The 27,068-nt window shown below is 45.7% G+C and overlaps 2 protein-coding genes across 6 annotated transcripts in view; one reads left to right on the top strand and one right to left on the bottom strand.

Annotated features, from left to right (window-relative positions):
* Positions 1-624: 624 nt before the first annotated feature.
* Positions 625-5,297, bottom strand: Rps24 (ribosomal protein S24). 5 transcript variants are annotated; one of them, XM_032919028.1, is made up of 8 exons: positions 5,230-5,297; positions 4,403-4,468; positions 4,113-4,322; positions 2,945-3,055; positions 2,819-2,821; positions 2,360-2,377; positions 1,032-1,051; positions 625-707 (listed from the first exon to the last, which is right to left on the bottom strand). In XM_032919028.1, the coding sequence occupies exons 1-6, from the start codon at positions 5,230-5,232 to the stop codon at positions 2,372-2,374; spliced, it is 399 nt and encodes a 132-aa protein (XP_032774919.1). In that variant the 5' UTR covers positions 5,233-5,297; the 3' UTR covers positions 625-707; positions 1,032-1,051; positions 2,360-2,371. The 5 variants fall into 5 exon arrangements, with proteins under 5 accessions (XP_032774919.1, XP_032774921.1, XP_032774920.1 ...); XM_032919030.1 differs by lacking the exon at positions 2,360-2,377; XM_032919029.1 differs by lacking the exon at positions 2,819-2,821.
* A 1,383-nt stretch (positions 5,298-6,680) lies between these two features.
* The window catches only part of Polr3a (RNA polymerase III subunit A), a 43,737-nt gene continuing 23,349 nt past the window's right edge, over positions 6,681-27,068 (top strand). The window contains exons 1-16 of the mRNA XM_032918737.1: positions 6,681-6,875; positions 9,320-9,455; positions 9,584-9,721; positions 10,803-10,974; positions 11,225-11,379; positions 13,668-13,907; positions 14,021-14,183; positions 14,300-14,436; positions 16,773-16,876; positions 17,989-18,130; positions 19,726-19,866; positions 22,024-22,093; positions 22,773-22,900; positions 23,040-23,178; positions 24,153-24,317; positions 25,734-25,906. Coding sequence (XP_032774628.1) covers positions 6,832-6,875; positions 9,320-9,455; positions 9,584-9,721; positions 10,803-10,974; positions 11,225-11,379; positions 13,668-13,907; positions 14,021-14,183; positions 14,300-14,436; positions 16,773-16,876; positions 17,989-18,130; positions 19,726-19,866; positions 22,024-22,093; positions 22,773-22,900; positions 23,040-23,178; positions 24,153-24,317; positions 25,734-25,906 — 2,247 coding nt within the window. The 5' untranslated portion in view covers positions 6,681-6,831. The remainder of the gene's footprint in view (positions 6,876-9,319; positions 9,456-9,583; positions 9,722-10,802; positions 10,975-11,224; positions 11,380-13,667; positions 13,908-14,020; positions 14,184-14,299; positions 14,437-16,772; positions 16,877-17,988; positions 18,131-19,725; positions 19,867-22,023; positions 22,094-22,772; positions 22,901-23,039; positions 23,179-24,152; positions 24,318-25,733; positions 25,907-27,068) is intronic.

The raw sequence follows: 27,068 nt of genomic DNA, 5'->3' as shown, positions 1-27,068 counted from the left end.
TGCCTTTCAGGTGACTCCTACCCAATCTGCCCAAACACCTGATTAACTCAGTTCAGGGTCCTGACTTTGATCCCTCCCAAAATCCAGCAAAAGCATAGGTTGCTGGACTGATAGCTATGAGCCACTGTCAGAACATTGGAGTCCTGGCCAAAGGCAGACTCAATTTCCACTGGGGATAGACAAGATCTGGTAAGGCTGTCTTTTACAGTCTCAAGCAGATCTAGCTTCAACTAAGGCCAGAAGCCAGGTATGGGGGACAAGGGGAACAGGCCTGAGGAAGGCCGGCCTAATCTATACATAAGGAGTTACAGACCAATCAAAGCTAGAGACAGACCCTTAGGGGAGGAGGGAGGAAGGCCCAGAAAACCTTTTAAGAATTAGGTTGGAGTCTTGAGACACAGAACGGGGGTCAGCAAAGACAAATGCTAACAGAGCACACACCACACTGGCCCTATACTTTGCTGATGTCGTTATTTTCCCATCACCACCCTCGCCAGGAGGATGTGCAAGAGCTCCTTACACCAGGCTTCCACAAAGCCCAGTGAACTCAAAGGGGAAGAACTGCGACACCAGAGCAGCCACCAGATACTTCTAATGACCAATAAGCAGCAGACTCCAGACTCACAGAAGCTTTTTTAGTTTATTTTAACCTCAGAAATTTGCATATCACAGCAGAATATCAAGTCACCGTAGAGCTACTCCTTTGGCTGTAAATGAAGAAAGAAATTCAGTCAGCGACAGTTCTGAAAAGGTCTTTAAAGTTCAAAGACAAACAAATTCTAAAAATAACTCATGCAGCACAAGTATTAACCTAAAACAGAAACTGTAAGAATGATACAAACACAGAAACTAAACTAACATTCACATTAGAAATGAAAAAAAAAAAAAGTAAACTTCATTGAATTTTAGACAGTCACTGTTAGTACTGTTACAAACTACACTTGCAAATCTACTTAAAAATGTTCACGTGCTTGTTCAAACTACGTCAGTAACAAGGAGTCTAGTGATCTACATAGTAGCTTGAATTATACCTGTATCCAGTCTCCACTCACTGAATCAGTGGCAGGGAAGGGGATGGGAAGGAGGAAAACAGACAGCTCATTAGTAGTCCCTTCTCAAACAGCAAAGCTATCTATCTGAAGTACATGCAATCAGATACCTCAGGTGACTACCCTGTGGTTGTGTAGAACATTCCTTGCATAGCACCTTCCCTGATTACCATGACTCCAAAGTTAACAAAGTAACAAGCACTAGTGCCAGAGTGTGCCACACCCATATTGCCACTACCAGCACATGGAAGGGGGGATGCATTTGAGGCTGGGCCCTTTGGCTTTGTGCTAAGCAGAAGACCCAGATTTGGGAATCTTTAGACTCCAATGGGACGGCTCTACACGATTAAGCAAGTCTTTTGAAATCTGTTCAGTTCATGTTTTATACTTTATACCAATCCTGGATACCACAAGGCATACTAATTAGTGACAAAAATTTAGCTGAAATAAAAATCCAAATACTTTGCAAATATATGACCATCAATGCCTTGGTTTAAGCTCTAACATCAAGCAAAATAGTTTAGGCTAGCCTTTCAAAATGGTGCTAGTGAGATTACCAGCTCCACAGAACACCTTTCAGAGGGACAGGCTGGCAAAGAATCTGTGTCACACAGCCTGCAGTTCTGACTCAAAGGACAAATCTATATCAAAGTTTTTACTGATCAATAGGTATAATCTGCAATACCCATGCAGTGCGTCTATGGGCAGTGTTCATTAATCAGTGCTGATAGGAAAAGCAGCAAGTCAGTTTGAGTATGGTCTCAGGCAGACAGCTTGAAAGGTAGGCAGAAAGTAGTAGGCACATATCTAAAACAAACTTAATCCCACTGCACATTATAAATGTGGAATAGGGAGCCATTCTGACTAAAATGCATGTGGTAAAATAGTACCCCAAGCTTCAGTAGGTTACCTCAAAGTTTTCTATTAGGAACAGGAGACTAGTTAACAGAAATGCTAGGACCAGCCAGCTTGGATGCTGTTCCTAAGAGAATCTGTTAGTCTTGCAGCATCCTAGAGAGGATGGGTCACTGAAGCTATTTCCTGAATACTAGTCTCAAAATACAAATAAAAGGAGACCAGGGCACCTACCTGCCTTTAGTAGACACCTCCCTCCATCTATCCTGTCTTTTTGGGTTTCCAAGATAAATATGAGAAAGCTTTTCCTTCTGCTAGTTAAGATACTACTTAAAACAGGCACTGGTGTTTTAATAAGCCATACTATGGAAACCATCATCTAGAAGCCAACATGCAAAGCATCAGAGCCAGCTCAGTGAAGGTGGCACACCCCACACCGTGCCCAATGGCAGTACCTGCTAGATATTTCATTTCTGTTGAACAAGAAATCCAAGACAGTAGGAGAAGGGAAAAAATTCATAGAACATTTGATTACTCAGCAACCCAACACCTTAATTCCACTTTACTAGTCAAGATTAGCTAGCAAAGCTGCTATAAAGCTACTACTCAAATCACTGTGATCTCAGCTAACGGGAGAGGAAAGCAGTTTGACATCTGAAAAGCACAAGCCACATTGATCCAACTGCTTCAAAAACTATGCTAAAAAAAACGAAATCCTCGGGAACATGATCAGCTCTCCCTTGAGGGGCCTGTGTCAATTAACATGAGAAGGAAATTCCTAGAACAATCAGGCCTTAAAAGCAGTCACTGAATCAATGTGGCCTTATGTTGGAGTGTGCTAGTCTATGAGCAGAAGAGGTGGGCCAGTCTACTCTAGGATAACTACTAGGCTACTGAGCTTCTCAAAACGTTACCTTCTGCAATCCAGAAGAGGGAAAAGAAAAACACCAAGAAAGATTATTTAGAAAAGAACACCCCTCTTCACAGACAATATTAAGCTTAACAATTAATGACACTTCTGTACCACCCATGAACCATACCTTTTTGCCAGCACCAACATTGGCCTTTGCAGTCCCCCTGACCTTCTTCATTCTGTTCTTGCGTTCCTTTCGCTGTTTGCGGGAGGTCTTTTTCTTCTCATAAAGGCCATGCTACGAGAGAAGAGTGCATCCAATGAAATCATTCCTCACCACTCTGATGGGAAAACTGAGGCAATCAGAGAACTTTGAAATAAAGCTTTACAAACCAATTCAACTTTAAAAGCTGCCAGGACACTGCTCAGCATCTTGCCTTTCAATTCCTGCTTCTCTAGTGAAGGTTGGACACCCTTACTAAGAACCCTACCCTCTCACCTCAGGTCCTAACTCACCAATCTGTTCTTGGCATTCCAGACAGAAATCTTCCCAAGGCTTTCAGCAAGATTCCCAGACCACCACTTTAAAACAGTATCTAGCCAGGTGTGGTACATGCCTCTAATCCCAGAGCTTGGAAAGAGGCAGGCTGATCCCTGTGACTTGAAGCCAGCTAGGGTAACACCCTATTCTCAACAAACATAGCCTCAGGAAACTTTCATATCCAACTGTTATACTAGAGGATTCATCCTAGCAAGGAGAAATGGATTCAAGAAACTCCTCACATTTACAATCCTAGCACTCATGAAACTGGGGTAAAGTAGCTGCTAGTTTGGGCTAGCCAGCACTAGAGGCCATGCCTCAAATTAACAATCCAATGAAATAAGACACCACTCTGGAGGCAGAGGATCACAAGTTCCAGGCCAGCCTGTTCAACAGTGAGAGCCCACCTAAAGAATGAAACAAAACCAGCCAGGTCAACCCTGATCATCAACCAAGTATCAAGTTTGTTACCCATTGGACTACATGAAATTCTGTCCTAAATTCTTACTGTCTGTGCACTGTAACAAATATGCTAACTAAAGGACTACCAACTTTTCCTTAGCATATATGGCAGCACAGCTCAATAGAAAGCCCAGGGAAGACTGCTAAATTTCACTTTGGAAGGCCAGGTAAACTACGTGGAGATGGGTTAGTGGGTAATTACAAGTTTGGCCCAAACTGCTCATTCTATCACAATATATACTGGAAAACAAAATCTAACTTGCCATGGTAACTGAGCCTGGGCTGGAACTGCAGGCATGTATCCAGAAAGGAACTACGTCTTCAGTAGATGTAGCACAAACAAGATACCTACTCTCGCAAGTCTGTGTTTAGGCTCATTCTTCTTTGCATAATCTAAAGAATCATAGATCATGCCAAAGCCAGTTGTCTTGCCACCACCAAAGTGGGTTCTGAATCCAAATACAAAGATGACATCTGGTGTGGTTTTGTACATCTTGGCCAGCTTTTCCCGAATTTCTGTCTTTGGTACTGTGGCCTTCCCAGGATGAAGGACATCAATGACCTAAAAAGAGGTGCTTGTTACAGTTAACTACATCTTCAAAAGCAGACACAAAGACCAAATCTTGACACCCTGACCCTTACCATCTGTTTCCTCTGAAGCAGACGGTTTGTCATGAACTTCCTGGTCCGGATGGTTACCGTGTCATTCTGCAGATAACAAACAAGTCAGTAAGATTATGTTAAAACCACGTCTTGCCTTTGCTGATATTTCACCAATTACTAGCAATGCAGTCTAGAAAAAAGCAGGAATTGGGAGCAAGCTATAAAGGAAAGGAAAAAAGCCCAAAAAAGCAAGTGGGCACCTCATAAACTACCGTGGTAGCTGGCATTCAGCAAGACTAAGCAGACAAAACAATTTTATCAGAGACCAACTTAAATCAGCAGCTTGCAAATAGCCTTACGACCTCGACTTGAGTACGGATCAAGTCGCCTCGATAGCACCAAACCCATTAGAGTAAAACAGCCCGCAAGTTGCGCTCAACTCAGTGCTTCGCCTCTGAGAGAAATGGGCAAGGCCAGTTTTTGGCAGCCCCTTCCAAGCCATCTTAATGATCCCAAGACACACACATTCTACTCAGCCGCTAAGTTTGCTGACTTACTCGAGGGGCCCACAGGGCCAAGAACCGGAGGCGCCTTCATCACCTTGGCCTGCCAGGGCCTGCCTCACCCGTGCCCCTGAAGCTCAACAGGGATTTCCATGGCCGAGGCCCTGTAGCCCAAAGCCCGGCGTGTTCTCGACGCCGGCACCGGACAGCCGCGACCCGGCGACCCTGGGCTACCGGCCTCTGTGAGGCAGGCCGAAGCAGAGTAAGTGGGCCCTGGATGGCTGCGGCTCCAGTGGCGGGCCTGAGCAGGCAGGGATGGCGTGGATAAGCGACGGATAGCGAAGAGAGCCCGAGGAGACTTACCATGATGGCTACGGTGCCGGAGCTGTAAAGGAGGAAAAGAGGACCGCTCACTGCCGACCAATCATATTAACGCGCACGGAAGGACCCCGACGTGGGGGCGTGGCCAAGGCCTCGGGGCAGACCACGCCAATGCCTGACTGAAAGTACCCAAAGTCACGCCTCACTTGCCTTTAGCTACGCCCCCAGAACTGTGGGTTGGCTGACCTGAAGGAAGGTGGATCAGCCAAACGGATTTAGGGTTACACAGTCGCGTGTTCCTTCCCGATTCACTTTCTTTTCCTCCTGCTTTTGTATTTTGTTGTTTTCCCTCCTGTTTCTGTATTTTGGTCTAAAGTGTTTTAGAGTGATGGTCTGTGCCCCATCAGAACTTGGTTCTGCTATGAAACAGACTTAAAGCATTTCTCAGAAGCTCTTAACAGCTGGCTGAAGGCTCCTGACCGTATCCGTCAGTCTCCTCTCTGCCTGACAGAGCCCCCGCTCCAGTCGTATAAGCCCCTAAAATCGAAAAAGCCCTTGCCACTGAGAGTGGTGGCCTGGTACTTTTTAATAAACCATTCTTTCTCTCCATGGAGAGCTGAAGGATTTGGTGGGTTTTTTGTTGCACCTACTTACAAAACACACAATTAAAAATGAACCATATAGACTAGAGAGATGACTCAATGATTAAGAGCAGTGACTGCTCTTCTACAGGTCCTGAGTTCAATTCCCAGCAACCACATGGTGGCTCACAACCATCTGTAATGGGATCTGATGCCCTTTTCTGAAGGCAACGATGTGTACACCCATACAAAAAAAAATATGTATTATACATACTGTGTAGGTATAAACATGTTATAATGTGTTTGTATATATGCTTATACACTAGATATGTAAATTTACTTATTTACACCAGGTAGAATGTAATTGAAGCACTGAGAATATGGAGGCAGAGGATGACCAGTAGGGGCTATATATGGAGATCCTTTCTCAGGAAAACACACACACACACACACACACACACACACACACACACACACACACACACGTCCTTGTTTGCTCTTGTACATATTACCTTTTCCCTTTAAATAACTTTATAGACCGGAGGCTTGTGTGCATAGCTATTGTCTTCAACTACTTATTTCTTCTCTGGATTGCCTACAAGGTGCTCTTCTGTTTCTTTGACAGGTGGATTTTGGCTTTCGATATCCCTTAAACAATTAGATTTTCTTCAATCACAAAGTACTTACTGATTTTTTTTTAATTTTCTGTTTGACGTAACTTTTTGGGATTGTGATTACAAAAAAAAAAAAAAAGCGGTATTTCCCTTCTGCCGTTTTGAGAACGCCACCGGAAAAGATATTTTTTGATCTGCGCGGCCTAGGTGCATTTTCACGCAGGAGCCGCTAGGTGGCAATCTAGAGGGAGGGCTCAAAGCAGCCTGCGCAAAGCTTCTCTTCACAAAGTCCCGCGGCGGAAGAGGAAGCGGCACGTGCGGCGCTTTACGGTGGCCGAGGAGGCGGCTGCGGCTTTCTTACCCCTGAACAGCAAAGCACCCCGGGAAGGTGCACCGACAGTGGTTTTTATAGTCGCAGCTTCGAGGACGGTGTCCAGGCAGCCGGCACCATGGTGAAGGAGCAGTTCCGCGAGACGGATGTGGCTAAGAAAATGTAAGGACGCAGCCAGAGGGGTGGGAGTGAGGTGGACGCTGAGGTCCCGGGTCCCAGAGGGTCCCAGGTGAGGGACAGTTAAGGCAGCGAAGAAGTTCCATGGTGGGATTGCAGATCCTGGAAAGGACGAAGTGAGGGTGGGGTGTATCCCTGAAGAAAGTGGGATGGACAGAGCAGGGTCGGGACGGGTATTCTGGGTCAAGATGCCACCTCCCGAATCCCTGCGCGGACTCGTCTCAGCGAGCCTTTTCCCGTGGCACGAGGAGACAGCGTGTGCTGACTTAAGGTTGCCAGCTAGAAAGTGGCTTCACAGGCAGCTAGGTGGCAGACTTAGGAACCGGGCAGCTATTCTGGGCTCTCTGCTTCAAAACTTAGCTATTAAGCCCTAGACTCTCCTTATGATAACTTTTCAGTTATTTTTTTGGCGGGGGAGGCTTAAGGCGCATTTTTTTTATTATTAAACTTACATAGAGAGTGTACTGAGGCCCGCATTGTGCACCAAAGATTCTGCACGATTGCAGTCTTTCTGCTTGGTCTATTAGAGGAGACAAATCAGCCATGGCTGTGGCAAATGCAAAGACAAGCAGAGGGCACCGAAAGCACCAAGTAATGAATAAGTCCGGGCCCAGTGCAGACCAGGCCTCTTTCAGAACTCATTTTGGAGGGACAGGGTGGGCTGATGGAAGTGAAGCAGGGGCCTTACACTACGTGAGTCTTGTAAGCTGTGTCAGACTGCTGGAGTGCTTGACCAGGACAGAGTTTGAGGCTATGGCAGGGCTCCAGACTGGCAATGATGATGACTCGAGCTGGGACCAGGGGTCTGAGGGTGGATGTGGGGACACTGGAGAGAAGTGGATTTAAAGGGATATAGGGCATAAAATGGAAGAGACAGAGGTATGAACGAGATGAGATTGACCGAATTCTGTGTTGGTCACCATTCACCATTCACTGGGATAGGCATCTTACCTGGGTGACCTCCCAGCTCTTCTCGGTGTCCACCCATTTCTGTCCTTCACAGCCACCCTACTCACATAAAAGGATCCTCACACAGCAGCCCAGAGATGCTCTTAGAACAAGGACAAGGTCAAGTGAGATGGCGCAAGCCTATACTCGCAACACTCAGGCCAATGCAGGAGGTCAGGCATTTGAGGCTAGTCTAAGCCACAGAGCAAGAACCATCCTTTCAGTGTGAACTAGATCTGTGTCACTGGGATCTTCTAGCAGCACTGACACGTGATTCTCTCCTAATTCCCAAACCCTGCCTGCAGGCCTTACTAGGCTCATCTTGTACCCTTAGCGATCTGTGCACCACTGTGCCACTTGCCTGTGGTTCTTGAGTGATGCCCAGTGCGTGTGGGCCAAGGGATCTTTACCTTCTGCTTCAAATGTTCATTCTCCTAACTGCCCCTTCCTACTTAGAATTCAGCTAGAAGGTCACCTTTGCAGAGAAGCATTCTGACCAGACCCTGGTGTCCTCTCAGACTGTACCATTCCATGTCATTTTAATTCTCTGTAACTTTTATGAACAGTTACCACTGCATAGGACATTGGTTCCAACTCTCCCTCCCCCGTCCCACCACTCCAAACAGATAGTTACCTATGAAGATGTTAAGTCCTTTATTCAAAGCGGCACAGTATCTCTAGATAAACTCTCTGTCCATGCACATGGCTGTTTGACTGTGTTTCTTAGAAAATAGCAAAGGGCAGGGAAGCCTGTACGTGTGTGAGATAGACATAACCTTTCTGTTACACTGAGCTGGAAATGCCCACACCCAGTTGGCTAAAGGCGGCTAACCTAAAGAGATTTGGAAGACTATACAAAGGAAATCCCCGAGAGGATTGTACAGTGAAGAGAAGAGGGTTATGACCCAGAATGGCGGTCCACTGTCTAGAGGAAACCTCACAAGACACTAAAGGACTAAATGAAGACAGTAAAAAAGGAGAGTATAAGTAGAGGAGAGGAACGATTGGGAGTAGGGAACCCTGATTGCAGAGACAGGGAAGCAAGTCCAGATGGGGAAGAGAGTGGGGTGAACCCCCAGTGCCCGCAGAACAGTAACCTGAGAAAGGTATGTTCATCCTTAAGACCACCCACCAAGGGAGTGACCTTGAGAGCAATAACATTTCTTTTTTTTTTTTTTTTTTTTCTTTTTCTTTTTTTTTGGAGCTGGGGACCGAACCCAGGGGCCTTCTTGCTTGCTAGGCAAGCGCTCTACCACTGAGCTAAATCCCCAACCCAGGAATAACATTTCATGAGGAAAATAGAAACTCTTTCCCATAGGATAAAAAGACATTTTGAAGGAGGACCCAATTATTAAACTATATTTGGGTCAGGGAACGAGCCTGTGCAGCGAGTCAGAAGGACAGGTTGGTTTTGGTTGTGCCCGTGCGTGTGTGCCTAGATCCATGGGCTTTGATATAACTTTCCTCTGTTCCCACTGCAGAAGCCATATCTGTTTTGGAATGAAGTCCCCTGAGGAGATGCGCCAGCAGGCACATATCCAGGTTGTCAGTAAGAACCTGTACAGCCAAGACAACAACCATGCCCCCTTGTTGTATGGAGTGCTTGACCACAGAATGGTAAGGCCCTGTCCCTCCCAGTGTTCCGTCGACACACTGAAGGCTTAGTCCCGACTGGTTGTGAGAAATGAGGATTGGGCTCCTTTCTTGTGCTCTCCACTAATGGCTGGGTGTTCTTTCCTTCAAAGGGGACAAGTGAAAAGGATCGTCCTTGTGAGACCTGTGGGAAAAACCTGGCGGACTGTCTGGGCCACTATGGGTACATCGATCTAGAGCTGCCGTGCTTTCATGTCGGGTACTTCAGAGCTGTCATTGGCATTTTACAGGTAAGCAAGGGAGAAGTTCAGCAGTGTTTGGTCAGGGGCGTTGGCGTGAACTGGGAACCGTGAATGGGGAGGGGCATACCCAGGAGAAGTTTTTATACTAAGTACATCGTATTCTACTCTTGCATTATTTTAAATTTCATACAGATTCTGTAATGTTCTCTTTCCCTTAAGAAAGTAATAGCTGGCAGAGGAGATGGCTTAATGGGTAAAGGCATTTGATGCCAATCTGAGCACCTGAGTTCAATTGCCAGTCCCATGTTGTTGAAGGAGAGTGCTGACTCCTAAGGTCCTCTGATCTCCACACATAAGCTGTAGCTCACACTGAAATAAATGCATGTTAAAAGAAAAAAATCCGCCCAAATGAAAGTGGTAATTTACTCATTGCAAACAGTGCTAAGCTAGGCTTAACATACACCATAATCTTAGCACTCAAGAAGCAGAAAAGGAGAATCCCAGGTCCGAGGCCACCCTGGGATGTGTGATGAACCCTTGTCTTAAGGTCTGAAAAGTCCAGATTGCAACTGTTAAAAAAAAAACTACAGGAGTGGTGATGTGCACGTGTAATCACAAGGCCAGAGGAGCAGAGTCAGGAGGATTGCAGATTTGAAGCTAGCTTGAGACATGTGAGTTCAAGATCAGCCTGATTTAAATAACAAGGGCAGTAGGGTAGATACAGTTCATTAATAAGCATGCGTAGCATGCAGAAGACCCTAGGCTCAATCCCAAACACTGTACCAAAGTGATAACAATTCCAACGACACAGAAAGCACAAAGAAAATACAGCGACAAGATCTTGCCAACAAAGCGGTGACATTTAGTGGTATTATTTATTTGTTTCATGTGCATGTGCGCGCGCGTGTGTGCATGCACATGTCGCACGCACTCAATATGGGTCAGGATAACTCTCGGGAGTCAGTTTCTCTCTGTGCCTTGTGGCTCCCAGGGATTGGACTCAGGTCATTAGGCTTGGCCTCAAGCACTGCCCGATGCTCTGTCTCAGTAGTTTCGGAAGTGTCATTTTTAAAGAGGAGGGATTGTTTACCCTCTTATCTCTGTCTCCATTCTGTTTAACCTTTGAAAGATGATCTGCAAAACCTGCTGCCACATTATGCTGTCCCAGGAAGAGAAGCAGCAGTTTCTAGATTTCCTGAAGAGGCCTGGCCTAACCTACCTGCAGAAGCGAGGCCTGAAGAAGAAGATCTCAGACAAGTGCCGGAAGAAAAGCACTTGTCACTACTGTGGTGCTTTTAATGGTGAGGCGATTGCCCAAACTCAGTGATGGCCCTTCTGCTCACTCTGTTTCTGGGCTTGATCCTGTATGATGTCTTTAAATCAGCTGTTTTCCTATGATTTCCTGTGATTATGGGGCCAGCAGCCAGTGTGTTCCTAGAAAATGTTTCTCTCCCTTGATTGCCGTCGCAGTTTTGTTAGACTATAACCTTTAGATAGTGTAGCTGAGAACCTGACTATTTTAATCCTTGGTAAATTAATTCACTCTTGTAGGTACTGTAAAGAAATGTGGTTTGCTGAAGATAATTCATGAAAAATACAAGACAAACAAAAAAGTTGTGGATCCCATTGTATCAAACTTCCTGCAGTCTTTTGAGACAGCCATTGAGCATAACAAAGAGGTTGAACCACTGCTAGGAAGGGCCCAGGTGAGTTGGAAATGTGTGCTGGGCCTTCGCCTGCACCTCTCAAACATCATGTCGGGGCACACACATGCACACAAACTCATCCGTTTCCCCTTCCACTCTCCACCCCCAGTGTACCTCAGTCTTCAGACGGTAACGAGGGTTTTATGTGCCTCTGCCCTTAGCACCTCCCGTGACTGTGATGGGTGTATATCTGGTGCAAAGTCTATTTGAGTTGGCTTTCTAACTCTACTTGGTTGGTTGTGATTTCCCGTTAGTGTTTTCTTTCCTAGTGGTGGTGGGAGAGTAGACAGGTTCTCGGTGTAGCCCAGGATCTTCCATTCCCATAACTTTTCAGTCTCCTAAGTGCTGGCATTCCAGGCTTGTACTCCCACACCCAGAAGAACCTATGGCAATTGGACAGAAATTATAGTCTGTCCCCAAAAGACTAGTGAGTCCTCAAACTCCTGTCACACAGTGTATGTCCCGATGTGGTGAACAGTCCCTCCATGGAGGTCGGCCATCTCCCACATCTTCTACCTGCTTCCCGTGTTCCTTACCTGTAGTTCCTGGTCTCTGCATCCTGGTCTGTGGTTCAGTTGCCAGCAGCCTCTTTCCAGTCCAGTGCCCCCGGGGGCTGTTGAGTCTCTCAGAGAGCTGCTCTTGCTGATAAGTGTTTTAGACTTTACAGTCCTTGGGCCTTTCAGTTCCATGACATTCCAGTGTCCTGTCTCGCTGCAGCTGGTTCTCAGCTGAGGTCTGGCCTCTCTCTGTCCCTTTCCTACCATTTCTCAATGGACTTGAAGATTTCCTACCTTATTTTATCATGTGGTAGGGAGGTGTTCATGGCTGGAAGACAGGAGCTACTTAACCTGTGTCATCCCTGCTGTCCACAGTTGCCTTCCATGCTTTGGGGTCCTGATGGCAGTAGCTATGCAGATGTTTCTTTCTAACTTTGTTTCTTTCCTAGACCCTTTAGGAAATGTTTGTTAATGTCAACTTAAGTAACATTTCATTATTGAAATGTAAGATTTAGTTAATAAAATCTCCAGAAAATTTAATAAGTAGAAAGCAACCCACATAGTAACTAATTATATATATAAAGATTTTATTTACTTATTTTCTGTGAGTACATGTGGCTGTCTTCAGACGCACCAGAAGAGGGCATCAGATCCCATCACAGATGGTTGTGAGCCACCATGTGGTTGCTGGGAATTGAACTCAGGACCTCTGGGAGAGCATTCAGTGCTCCTTTTCGCGGCAAGGTCTTTCTTTGTCAGTGTTTCTCGATCTGCATTTTGACCGCAGGGGTCCAACAACCCTTTCACACAGGTCACCTGAGACCATTGGAAAACACAGTAACAAAATTACAGTTAGGAAGTAATAATGAAAATAATTTTGTGGTTGGGGATCACCACCGTATGAAGAACTGTATTAAAGAATCAAAGCACTAGGAAGGTTGAGAACCACTGTTCTATGTAGTCCTGGCTGTCCTGGAACTCACTACGTAGACCAAGCTGGTCTGCCTCTGTTTCCCAAAACCTGGCATTAAAGGTGTATGACACCATGCTTGGCTACATTCTTAGGATCTTTAGATCTCTGATCACTTGCATAGTTTGTAATAAGTTAGCAACTCATATCTTAACATTTTTAATATAATAATTTTATGTTCACATATGCGTGCAATATATTTTCATCATATTCACCCTACTTTTCTTCTACATCCCCTCAGATTCATGGCTTGTCCCTTCTACCTTCATGATCTTTGTCTTTTTAATAACCCACCAAGTCAAATTTATGCTGCCCATGTATCAAGAGTGAGGTCATCACTGGAGCACGGTTAACCCAGCAGGAGCCACAACCTTAAAGAGAATTGGCTCTTCTTTTCCTAAGGGCTATCAACTAGCAATGGTTCCTCAGCTAGGAGTGGGGTCTTGTGAGCCCTGGCCTCCTTCACAGTCTAACACTTAATGAGCTTAATTCAAAAGTAATGCATATAAGCTTATTAAGAAAAATCCGATTATAATAAAAAGAAAGATTCAGTCAGTTAAGTGCTTGCAAAAGGATTTGTGATGAATATCTAGAACTCAAATGTCGGGAAGCCAGTGTGCTTATAATCCCAGCCGTGGGGAAGCAGAGACAGGCGTAACCCTAGGGCTTGGCTGGCCAGCCTGCCCTAGGCAATTCTCCATTACATGGTAAGCTTGAGGCTATTTGGGATCCTGTCTCCAAGCAAAGCAGACAGGGAAGGATAACCTTACCAACCTGAAAAAAACTAACCTACTCTCCCTATTCCTTCCTACTTCCTGTAGGAGAACTTGAATCCCTTAGTAGTTCTGAACTTGTTTAAGCGCATCCCAGCTGAAGATGTCCCGTTACTTCTGATGAACCCAGAAGCTGGAAAGCCCTCTGATTTGATTCTCACCCGACTTTTGGTGCCTCCCCTGTGTATCAGACCTTCTGTCGTGAGTGATTTGAAGTCTGGAACCAATGAAGATGATCTGACGATGAAACTGACCGAGATCATTTTCCTAAATGATGTTATTAAAAAGGTCAGTGTCTCCCATTAACCTTTGCATCCTGCAGTGGCTGCATCTGGAGATGTTTGCTTAGTTTCAGTTGGCGAAGACGCAGAGAACAGGCTTGTTTCTGATCTCTACTCTAGCACCGCATCTCTGGAGCCAAGACACAGATGATCATGGAGGACTGGGATTTCCTGCAGCTGCAGTGTGCCCTCTACATCAACAGTGAGCTCTCTGGCATCCCTCTCAACATGGCACCTAAGAAGTGGACTCGAGGCTTTGTCCAGCGTCTGAAGGGGAAGCAGGGTAGGCTCCTGACAGGATGTGCCATTATCACCTCGTGAGGGAGTAGATGTCTGTTCCGATAACTGCCAAACAGCACAGTGTGTCGTGGAACTCATGATGTGTTTTGATTTATTTAGGTCGATTTAGAGGTAATCTGTCAGGGAAGAGGGTGGATTTTTCTGGCCGAACAGTCATCTCACCTGACCCCAACCTCCGCATTGATGAAGTAGCTGTGCCAGTTCATGTGGCCAAAATTCTAACTTTTCCTGAGAAGGTTCGTAGCATTCAGCTGCCCAGTTCTTTGGTTTCAGTGCAGTGTTTCCGATCGGATGGGTCATGCTACACATACAGGCAAATCCCCAGAAACTCACACAGCTTTGTGAGAAGATCTCATTCCTCTTTGTTTATGGGGGTTTTGTTTGTTTTGAAATGGGTGCCCTGTCTGCGTACATCTGCAGGACAGAAGGGGGCATCAGATCCAGACGGTGGTTATCCACCATGAGAAATTGCTGGAAATTGAGTTCAGTGCTCTTAACCCCTCCGCCATCTCTCCATCTCACTTTAAACACACACAGCACACACAGTAACACCTACACTGGCATAGTCATCATTGTAGCTGGCGCTTGTTGGGTGTTTGTTGTAATTGTAGAGGTCTAACCTCGGACCACTGGTGCCAGTCACATAAGCACTCAACCGTTGAATTGCACCCTCTCCACAGACCAAAAGCAGCCTCTCACCGACTCTAAGGAGACAGTTATTATCAAATAGCTATAGTGAATAATAGCTTTTTGTTTTTTAAGATTTTATTTATATTACGTACACTGTTGCTCTCTTCAGACACACCAGAAGAGGGCATCGGATCCCATTACAGACGGTTGTGAGCCACCATGTGGTTGCTGGGAGTTGAACTCAGGACCTCTGGAAGAGCAGTCAGTGCTCTTAAACATTGAGCCATCTCTCCAGCCCATTGATAATAGTTTAAGTGTTTTGGGTTTTGGTAAGGTGTGGTTTGTTTTTTTTTTTTTTTTTTTTTTTTTTTTTTTGAGACAGGGTCTCACTATGTAACCCTGGCTGTTCTGGAGTTCACTATGTGGACCAGGCTGGCCTTGAACTCACAGAGCTTCTCCTGTTTCTGCCTCCCAAGTGTTGGGATTAAAGACATGTGCCACCTCTGCCCAGATCAGCTTTTTAAGGTTTTAAAGGGAAGATTGATAATGTGTCTAAGTTACTTTCGTTGTATTTTGTTTTTATTCTGATTGCGTATATGTGTGTACACTTACATGAGTGTGAGTGTACATGACCTATAGTGTGCATTTTACCAAACCAAGGAGCCACCTCACCAGTTCTTACCATATTGCTGTCAGTCAGAGACAGCTGCAAATGAAAACAGAGCACTTCTTTATATTTGCAAAACAAAAAGAGTCAGCTTTTCCTTTTGCTGTATTTTTTCCTTTTGTCCACGTTCTAGAGTTGAAGGCCTCATCTCAGGCTCATTCAGCAGTGTTTTAAAACAAAAAGTCATGCCTTCTCTGTCAGGCTTCCCCCAAACAGCAAAACCCACTCCATCTATTTTCAGTTCCGTCAGTGTTACTTAACCATTCTGGGGTGCACATTTTGGGGACATGTCGAGATGCGCGACAGTGTGGTCCCTGGAGTCCCTCTCTTTCCTGCTTATGAATGCATACATTCCATACATTCCACCTCTGCTCCCTGCTGACATCTTCAGCACCTTTGTTGGTTTAATCCTCACATTTAAACTATTTCCATGAAAATGTTTTTCCTAAATGGTACCTAAGTAAAATAAGCAGTGTTTCTCATTTGCTTGTACATTTTGCAGTCTAGCCATCCAAAAACTTCTGGACACACATTTGTCAAAATAGTCAAAACCATCAGTTCTTCCTAGTTAGTTTTTTGGGATGGGGTGTTAGTTTTTAAACTGTGGAATCACAGAGTCAAGGAGTTTGATCATTAGAAAGCTGTTGCTGGTCATCCAGAAAGCCTGTATCAGTTCATGCGCAGTGAGTTTATATAAGATGGTGGTTACAGCACACCCAAAACTGAGCTCTGCATGGACACCTAGAGCACTGTAGGGCCTGCTCATAAAAACTCACTGATTGGTTGCATACCTGTGATTTATAGACAGCCTGGATCATCGGTGCTTGTGGTAAACCTGTTCCTCATGTCCTCATTAGAATGAAAAACGATCTAATGCCCTCCCATGGAACTGCTGACTGAGAAGTTAGAGAGTATGGCAGGAGCAGGCCACGGTTCGTGGTGTTTGCTGCCGTATCTCTAGGTCTTAGAGCCTAGTACACATTGGCAGATGAAGCTGCCTCAGACTGCAATCCAGTACCGTATTACACTGTGCAGTACAGAGTGGTACAGATGGGGAGACTGGAGACTGAGAAGAGACTTAGCCATGCCTCCTTAGATCTGGTCTCCTGCCTGCCAGCTCACTGTTCTTAAACTTCAGTCAAGCCCTGTGTAGCTCTTTTTCTCTTAGAATCTATACAAGGAACAACTGAGTGCTGTTGGCTAGCTTATGAAAGGAAAGATTGTTTCATTGTGTGTGGGTTTTTTTGTTTTTTGTTTTTTATCATGGTCCCATAGGTGAACAAAGCAAACATCAATTTTTTGAGGAAACTGGTTCGAAATGGCCCGGATGTTCACCCAGGAGCCAATTTTATCCAACAGAGGCACATGCAGATGAAAAGGTAATGCCTTCCCAATTGGGATTAACTTGCTTTACAGCACTGCTCCCCAGGGCCATGGCGTGCATTCCAAATAGTGGCGTGTTGGAGTGTAGTGTGCATGTTTCAGTCGAGTGTACTTATGTCTGTTACTGTTTAATCACTGCATGTGCAGGAAGTATATTGGTCTTTAGCACGCGACATTATTAGACCTGGATGCACAGAGCACCTTGAGGTACAGATGTCTGTTTTCTCTGTTACGGGCCCTTGAGGATCTCTCACTGGTGCTCATTTCACCAGGTTTGGCTTGCGGCACCAGGTGAGGTGACCACTAATGGCTTCTGTCATGGGGATCTTAAGAATCCTGTGCAAAAAGGCGCACTACTATATTACTATGATTCTAAAACAAAATACTTTAGTGTTTAACACCTGTCTCTCCTGGGTCTGGAGAATGAATCCGGAACTTTGAGGATGCTAAGCAAACATCCTATGTCCTGCAGAGCCATACCTCCAGCTCCCAGTACCCTCTTTTTAAAAGCTGGGTCTCACTGAGTGATGGCAGCACCCCTTTAGCCCAGCACTGGGGAAATAGAGGCAGACAGAGCTCCAAGTTTGAGGCCAGCCTTGTCTACAGAGTGAGTGCCAGGACAGTCAGGGCTACACAGAGAAACCCTGTTTTGAAAAAACAAAGAGCAGGGGTGGGGGTGTGTGGTGTGTGTGTGTCTCGATGTAGAGTCCATATTGGGGTATACTCAGCTGGGATTTGAACCTAGGGCTCTGCCACTGAGCCATATTCTTAGCTGTTTTCTCATTTCTAAAAGTAGGGCATGTCTTATAATCAACTTGGCATAGGTTAACAGCTTTTTTCCTGATGATACATAGACTAGTGTTATGCTTGAAAATGGAGCCGTGTGTGGTGGCAGAGGCACTTGGAAGCCCACACTAAGGCAAGAAGGAGGCTTACAAGTTCCAGGTCAGCCTGGCTACATGGGAAGACCTTGTCTCAAATTAGTCAGTCAGATGGTAATGTCTGTCTCTGATTAGTTTAAGTGTCAGAGACACCAGTTCCTGATCTGAAGGACGAGAACTGTGGGGGAGAACTTCGTTCAGAGACCTTGTGCATTCTGCACCTGTAGGTTCCTGAAGTATGGAAATCGGGAAAAGATGGCTCAGGAGCTCAAGTTCGGTGACATTGTAGAGAGACACCTGATAGATGGAGACGTGGTATTGTTCAACCGGCAGCCCTCACTGCACAAACTGAGCATCATGGCCCATCTGGTGAGTGTGAGGTTCCCACTCTTATTTCCCGCTGAGTGGGAGCTTACAGCGTATACAGTGTGCTGAACTGTGAGTGAGGTAACTTAAAAATGCTGAAAATCTCCAAGTTTTATAACTCTGAACTTTCCATTTCAGTTTAAAGAAAACTTGTTTAAAATCTAGTGTGTGTGTGTGTGTGTGTGTGTGTGTGTGTGTGTGTGTCTGTGTGTGTGTCTGTGTCTGTCTGTGTCTGTGTGTCTGTCTGTGTGACTGTGTCTATGGTCATGCCATGATGCATATGTGGAGTTAGGGAACAATGCACAGAAACTGATTCTCTTTTCCTATGTGCTTCCCAGAGGTCAAACTCAGGTTGTCAGGAATAGAACTTTTTAATTTTTACTTTATTTTTTAGAGTTTATTATTATTATTATTATTATTATTATTATTATTAGAGAGAGAGAGAGTGTGTGTGTGTGTGTATGCGCGTGTGTGTACGCGCACATGCATGTGCGTGCGTGCCATGTGTGTGCAGATACCTAAGAGGGTATGAGATCCCTTGCACTGGAATTATAGGCAGTGTGAGAGGACCACTGGGTTGGGAACCAGATTTGCGTGCTCTGGAGTAGCAAGCACTTCTAACCTCAGAACCCTCTGCAGCCCCTCCCTAAAGAGTTCTTCAGATTCAAGCTGTAAGAACCATACCCAGCCCACAGGGGCACAGGTCTAATTGAGAGTTGGTGTGAAAACAGCAGAAATGGTTTCATTTTGCAAAGGCAAATGTGTTGTGCATACAGCTTTGTATAAAATAGGCAGAAAATCATTTGGTTTTGCTTTTGCCTGTTAACTTAGCAACTGAAATGCTTAAAGGACTTGCATCAGCAGGCCTCCTGAAGAGTGTCGAGTGTCATAGGCACCAGCAGAGGCAGACATGGTTTTGGAGAGCTGTGCTGTGGGCTCCCCTGCAGATGAGGCTCTGCTCCTGCTACTGCTGTTCATCCCTGTGAGCTCAAAATGAGCCTGAAGATATCCCCAGATTCAGGTTCGCCTTTTTGGCAGAACTGATGTCTAAATGGTGTTGGTTATTGTGCTTGGCTTATTTGGGGAGGTTCGTGTAATCTGGCCACCTACTCTGGTTGATGCTAATAAAAAGATTCAAATACTGAGGCCACAGAGCGAACCCTAATTTCTAATTTCTTTCTGTTCTGCATTATCCAGACAAGTTTAATGAAAGTTTTTCCTTGCTGTTGGAGCAGTGGCTCCCCCTGAAGTGCAGTTCACAGAGGAAGGAGTATTCATGGCTAGTTCTTTCCCTTCCTTTTCAGTCTGGGGAGGTGAGACGCAGGCACTTCCAGTTTACTTACTTGATAGGTTTGTTTTTTTGACTTCCACCTGTTATAAGCTCAGTGTGAAACTTAATGACTGCTTGGGTACTGCGGAGTGTACATGTCATATCCTATGTTGGTGTCTGCCTTATAGTGTGTTACATTTGTTTTGGTCACCAGAGCTTGTTGACTAGATCTACAAATGATGTTTACCACAACAGAACATGTAGAAGTGCTTTTCTTCTGGACACGCCTAAGTCCTTTTCATATTTCATTTTGTTTGGTGTTCTATAGGCAAAGGTCAAGCCTCATCGGACCTTCAGATTCAATGAATGTGTCTGCACTCCCTACAATGCAGACTTCGATGGGGATGAAATGAACCTTCATCTTCCCCAGACAGAGGAAGCCAAAGCAGAGGCCCTTGTTCTCATGGGGGTAGGTAGTGCCTGTGAGACGGGCCCCACATGAAATGGCGGTGCAGGTCAATGCCAGGCTCAGCTGGGCAGTAGTGGTGGCAGAGGCAGGCGAATCTCTGAGTTCAAGGCCAGCCTGCTCTACAGAGTGAGTTCTAGGTCAGCCAGGGCTTCGCAGAGAAACTGTGTCTAAGGAAAAGAAGAAAAGAAAAGAGAAGAAATAGCCTGACATGGTACTGCTTGCCTGTAATTCCAGCACTTAAGAACCTTAGCTATTGAGTGAGACCCAGCTCACTGGAGGTAGAGACAAGAACATTATAAGTTCAAGGCCAGCATGGATTACATGATCCTATCTCAAAAAAGTTGGCAGGGGGGTGTGAATCAGTGCCAGTATGGCCCTTGTGGGGGAAGATGCCCAACCAAGTGGATTTCCCAGTAGCTTTTGGCACATGTATGTTCTAAATGAAGCTTCCCTCAAGTGTATTTCATGTTACTTTGGCCTCTTAAAGGGCACAGCACTAACTCTTTTCTCCTCCAGACTTAAAATGAGACTGCTGTGGCTGCAGAGGTTCTATGATAGGGAGGTTGGCACCTGCTTAGAGGAGTTGGTCTCTGTCTATGCACTGTCCTCACTGCCCTTCCTATTCCTGCTGCACATGGCACTGTTGGGGGTCTTCTCTGTCAGACTCTGCCCTTTAATAATTCCTGACTAGTTCTTGGTAGAGCTTTGGGTTTTGTGGATTCTAATTGGGACCTAGGTGTGTTGCCTGCGTTAGCCTTGAACTCATGAGCTCAAGTGATCCTCCTGCCTCAGTCTCCTAAGTGGTCAAACTATACATCACACTACATCTTGCTTGGCCTTTTTTCCCTCTGGCTTACATTTCTACATTATAAACTAACCTATGTCATAGTTGTAAGTATTCTATAATCCTACCCCGAAAAAAATCACTTGTAGGGAGAGTATGGCTATGGCGCTATGGTGGACTCTTTGCTGACATGCTCAAAGCTGTTAATTCAGTTCCCAGTCCCTCTAAATGTAAATAGGTTTTTTTTTTTAAAGCCAGTTATTTCTTTGATCCAGCTTTTCTTCTGTAGTGCTGGGATTTACTCCTAGGCTTGTACTCTCGACCACTAAGGCACACTCCGCCTCCACACGTTCATTGTTGAGATGGGCTTGCTCTGTAGCACAGGCTAGCTTAGAACTCACCATGATCCTCCTACATCTGCTTTTAGCCTTAATATAATAGACTTGAAATACTGCACTTAGCTACAGGCTTCATCACTGATGTGATACTTCAGACTTAACACTGATTTAGGCCTTAGTCCATGTATTAATTCTGAGGTTTGCATTGTCTGCCTTTGTAGGGTTTTTGTTTTTTTAACAGAACGTACCTGCTGTTTTGTAATTTAAAGTAATACTAAAATGTTCTCAGGAAGAATAGCTAGCACTTGGACTCATCCAGTCAGAATCTGCTTGTAGGGGCCACACCATTGTTGTTCTGTTAGACGAACTTCTTGGCTAAAATCACAACTGTTAACTATAGGCTTAGACGTATGTGTGTGGGGTCTGCTCTATCTGAACAAATGTTTGAGTTTCACTCAAAACCTAGGGGACATGGGGGTCATCACTGCATGGTGGCTTACAGTTGGGAAGTAAAAGGTCTGGCAGGGTCTTGGAGGTAACAAGGAGGCCCAGAAAACCCAGTCTCACAGCAGTGCTCTGTATCACTTCATGGACATTGGAAGATTCCCACTCTGACATGGAAACTTCTGCCTGTTCTCAAGTGCTGTTAGAACTTGACAGCTCAAACACGAGAAATTGCTCAGTCCTGCTGTGATTGTGGAGAAACATGGACTTGCTGATTTCAGAGCTAACACTGTCTTAGCACTCACTGAAGGGCATTCTTAGCTGGACTGGTTCCACACTTGTTAATGCTAGTGCTTGGGAAGCTGGTGCTGGATCACTGTGAGTTCCAGTCTAGCCTGGATTACAGAGTGAGCTCTAGGCCAACCTGGGCTACAGAATGAGTGCCTACTAGAGAGTTTTCTTTTCCCTTGGTAGATAAGAAAGCTACCAGATAATAAGGATGCTGGGGTAGAGACCTCACAGTTCAACAGTCACAGATGCATGCTGCAGTGTACAGCTAGAGTGTCTGACTTGTACTTGTTTCTCCTTCAGACCAAAGCGAACCTTGTAACCCCAAGAAATGGGGAGCCACTCATTGCTGCCATTCAGGACTTCCTAACAGGTGAGTTTGGGAAGCCACAGTGATTCCTACGATGGCCCGAACTGAACACTGCTCATTGTATGCTATTCACTTGTTGGTTTGTGACAGGGTCCCCTGGGTGGCTTAGGCTGGGCTGGTGCTCAGAATCCTGCCCCACTCTCCCAGGTGTCATCAGTATAGGTGTGCACCTCCGTGCTCTGCCCTGTGCTTAGGTTTGTCGTTTGCCCTTGAGCTTGCTGGAGGTATTTGTTTTAAACCAGTTGATTATCATTTGATTCTGGGTGCACTCACTGAGCTCTACAGACTTCGCATTTATTTTTCTGTTGTTTCTTTTATGGTGGAGGCTTAGGGAGAGGAGGTGGGGGCAAAGAGTGTTGCTTCAAGTAGGCTGAGTCTGGGGATTTGGTGAGGCTTCATATAGGCTGAGTACGTGTTGGGAGATGTTCATTAGGGTTTCCTCTGGGCTGACTGAGCTTATGATGAAACTAGAGAGGCCTAGTATCTGGCCCAGGTACTGCCACAGCTCTAACTGAGGCAGGGGATGGGACAAAGCCACTTCACTAACTTAGGAGTAGAGTCGGGGGCACCGTCAGTACCTCTGTTTGAATTCTAATCTAGGAAACAGACTTAAAGGTTAAAAGTGTGTGCGTTTCCCCAATATGGTTTCTTTTCCTTTTGTGCTGGTTCCTTACCTTCTTAGGTGCCTACCTCCTCACCCTCAAGGACACTTTCTTTGATCGAGCCAAGGCTTGCCAGATCATTGCTTCAATACTGGTTGGCAAAGATGAAAAAATTAAAGTGCGCCTCCCACCCCCTACAATACTAAAGGTGTGTTGGGGTCCACGTGGGTTGGGGTGGAGTGAAGGGGGCCATGCCGTTGCTGGGCTTGCCTGTCCCCACTGCACCCTCTTGCCTTTCTGAAGTGGAGAGAGCAGACCAGCGCTCATCTGTCCCTCCTTTCCTCCAGCCTGTCACCCTGTGGACCGGAAAGCAAATCTTCAGTGTCATCCTCAGGCCTAGTGACGACAATCCAGTGAGGGCCAACCTCCGAACCAAGGGCAAGCAGTACTGTGGCAAGGGGGAAGACCTCTGCACCAACGATTCCTGTGAGTGGAAGGGAAGGGATGGGATGGCAGAGAGTGAACTCCACTCTTGTTCCTACAAAGGCCTCAGGAGGAAGTGATCTTTTTCAGAAATATCAGTCTTGGTTCCTCTAGATGGCAGAGATCCAGGGGTCAGAGTGGTCCTTTTTAATGGTTTTGTCAGTTAGTGCAATTTCTCTTTTTTTCTGGGGAGTGGGGAGCAGGTGAGCATCAAAGGTTGTTTAAGGTTTATAAGTTACTATCATAATTATTATTATTATTATATATGCCTTTTAGACAATATATTCATTGTCTAACAGCACAACTACTAACTAGGTGAGCTTTTAATGGAGGTAAAGTCTCACACTGTAGCCCAAACCAACATGGAGCTAACAGCATCTTTCTGCTTCACTTCAAGAGTGCTGCTGGCACTTCCGTGGTGAGCAGTCCCACCTCGCTCTGCTTTGGTGGTGAGGATTGAACTCAGGGCCTTATGCATGATGCTCTCACAGAACTACACCCCTCCTCAAGACTGATGGGTTTAATTTATTTGGTCAGAAAGAAGTCTTGCTAACATGAAGATTTGGCATAACAGAAAGAGGATTTAAATACAGTTCATTCGCGTCTCTTTAGTAAAATCAGTGACTCTGAGTGAGGTTCACAACCAGCATCCAGTGCTTACTGTCGAGCACAATCGTTTTAGCTCTCCCAGCTCACTGGCTAGCAGTCCCTGGCATAGCGGAGGTCAGAATGAGCGTGGCTAGCAGGGCCTTACTAGCTCTGTGACTCTCCAGGATGCCCTGCTGAGCTCTCTGAAGGTCAGACTAGACTGTGTCTAGTGTTTGGAGGGATACTTTCTTCTCATATTTGTTGCCTTATCAGAAAACAAGGTTTTAAGGAGAAATTCTTTGGCTGTACTTTGAATTTTCGGGATGTTAACATTATTGTTGACCAGATAACTGTCCACCTAAATGCATTGTCAAGTATCACCCTTCCAGATGTCACCATCCAGAACAGCGAGTTGATGTGCGGCAGCATGGACAAAGGGACTCTGGGGTCGGGGTCCAAGAACAACATCTTCTACATCTTGCTTCGAGACTGGGGGCAGAACGAGGCTGCCGATGCCATGTCTCGGCTTGCCAGGCTGGCTCCTGTCTACCTGTGTGAGTGTCTCAGTAGCTTCATGTTTCATGTTAATGCCGCTGCAGTATGTGTTCTAAGTGCTCTTCCACTGCTTCATCCTCATGCCCACACAGGACAGAATGCTAAGTCATGTGTGCATGTAGCAGTAAGGTCAACTCAGGCCTGCCAAATTGGGGATGTGAATTTGATTTTCTTTTTTTCTTCCTAATCAGAACTTTCAGTAGCTTCCCATTGTCTATAAATGGGTTCACTGCATATAAAGCCCTTTATGTGACACTTCCCAGGTACTTGGGAATGGTCCCTCTGGGCTTCTCTTGATCCCAACCACTCATACTGTGTGTGTGTGTGTGTGTGTGTGTGTGTGTGTGTGTGTGTGTGTGTGTGTGTGTGTGTGTGTGTGTGTTGTCTTGTGCATTTTGGAAAAGTTCATAGTGGTAAGCCCTGGTATATGTAAGCCTTTTCATTTCTTGTGCTAATCAGTCAGTCATAAATTTGCAACAGTGTCCTTTCTTTCTGGAAATTTCCTCATTATTTCTTGGATAATGTTATCTTCATTTCTTGCTGTTTTTACCTTGTGTTGTTGCATTTCTATTTACTTCATCAATTGTGCTTTTTATACCTTTTTTCTATTACCTATGTCTTTATTGTTGATTCATCTCTTATCATTTCTGTTGATACGTGTTGGTCTGCAGTGAGAAGGCCGACTCTCAGTTCAACCAAGGAACCTAGAGGACCATCAAACCCATAGCCCCATTTCCAATCAATGATTAGTACATCGCACCCAAAGGGCCACCACTTCTCTCCAGCAGTAACAGGTTTCCCTAGGGAGGCTTGATTCCCTCAGAGACATCAGAAGACAAGTCTTCCCCAGGGATAGTGACTTGGAAGCTGGACAGGAGGGGCTCAGATTTCCCTGTTCTAGGTTCTCCAGTGTCATGTCGTCCTATCGGCTGTGACTAGAATTCCCAAATCTGGAGCCCTTGGTTCCTTCCTGAGTATGTGTCCTGCTGTCTCCCTTTGGAGCACAGCCAGAGCCTGTTCCTTACACAGACTTCCCACCCGTTCATCTGGTTTTGAGTATATTCATCTCCATGTCTGTAGAACCTAGCAATCTCAGGCTTAAGCCTTGTTGGTTCTCCACCTCCCGACATGGGAGGTCCTCTCCTTTCCCATGCAGCTGAGACTGACCACTTCACATTGAAGCTTAGTCCCTACCGGAAATGGCATTTATATTGCCTTTTCGTTCCCCACTGAGGACAGAACCCAGATTTACACAGCTCTTTCCCCCCGGAGTTACACGCCCAGCCTGACACTTCCTCCTTTCTCTCTTTGAAAGTGGTTTCTGAGAAGAGGGCAGGCGGTAGGATGAGCTCTGCCTGACAGTTTAACGGATAATGGTTATCACTCTCTTATCCTGCCTGCCAATTCTTCTTCAGCTAACCGTGGGTTCTCCATCGGGATTGGTGATGTCACGCCTGGCCAGGGACTGCTGAAAGCCAAGTATGAGCTACTAAATGCTGGCTACAAAAAATGTGACGAATACATTGAAGCCCTGAACACAGGCAAGCTGCAGCAGCAGCCAGGCTGCACTGCTGAGGAGACACTAGAGGTGAGCCTGCCCTCCAGATCGGCACGGTCAGTTGTCCTGCTTATAGTGTGCTTGGGGATGGGCTAAAAGTCATGAAGAGGAGATGGCAGAGGAGCGAGAAGGGAAGCACCATCTGTTGCAGTCCTAGCCTGTGTTCTTATTTTCTGACAAGACAGGGCCTTTGCTCCATGCTCTCTGGTATGGAAGCATGATACCTGTTCTTTGACCTCATGGGGCTGCTCCGACTGTCACTCAGTGCCTCTGCCCTCCCTGCCTCCAGCGTCCTTCCATAGACACCAAACTCTAGCTCTCAGTGGGCTCATCATTACCATGGCTTGGGTATGTATAGGGCAGGAAATACTCATGCTGGACGGTCTTACACACCCAACCCACAGCCTCCTCACGTGCTAAACTGCTTGGCTGAGTCCTGAGCTGGCCCCATCAAAATCTGTTAACCTCTCCTCTAGAAGCCTAAAGTTCTAGAGTAACTGGGGCGCCAGCAGGTGGGGCACCCCCAGCAGGTGGGGCACTGGGCTTTGTTTTGTTCTGTTTTGTGAGAGTCTCACTCTGTAGCTCAGGCTGGTCTCTAATTCAAACTCTTCTGACCTCAGTGTCCTTGAGTCTTGGGATTTGCAAGTATGTGTTACCATATCTCTCTTTTTCTGCCTTCTCTGTGACCTGACCCTTTATCTCACTGTAGTGGGGAAAATAGGCCCTTGAAGCGTTAAGTTTTCTAAGCTGGATGTGGTGGCACACGCCTATAATCCCAGTCACCTGGAGGCTGAGTCAGGAAAATGGATAGTTCAAAGCTAGTATTTTATTTTCTCTTCAGATCATATAAATATTCTGCTAAAGAGGGTTCAAGACCAGATTAGGCAACTTTAACAATATTATGACTAAAAAAAGGTGGGGAGATGAAGAATTCTTTTTGTGATGGGTGTTTGAGACAAGGTTACTCTATGTAAGCCTTCGTAGTCTCTAATTTACAATCCCGCCATAGCCTCCTGAGTGCTAGACTCCAAGGAATATATTAATCCCCTGGAAGACATTTAAGTCTTACTGGGATGCTTCAAATTACTAGAGTCCTCAATAGGACCAGGACTTCTAGAGGGGTCAGCAGGCTCCTTAAATTGTGTGTTATGACTGTGCTCAGAGACTGGGCTCCTGGAGTCATCTTGTCACA

Source organism: Rattus rattus, chromosome 13, assembly GCF_011064425.1.
Source record: "Rattus rattus isolate New Zealand chromosome 13, Rrattus_CSIRO_v1, whole genome shotgun sequence".
Taxonomy (NCBI): Eukaryota; Metazoa; Chordata; class Mammalia; order Rodentia; family Muridae; genus Rattus; species Rattus rattus.
This window is presented reverse-complemented; position numbering and strand designations above follow the sequence as displayed.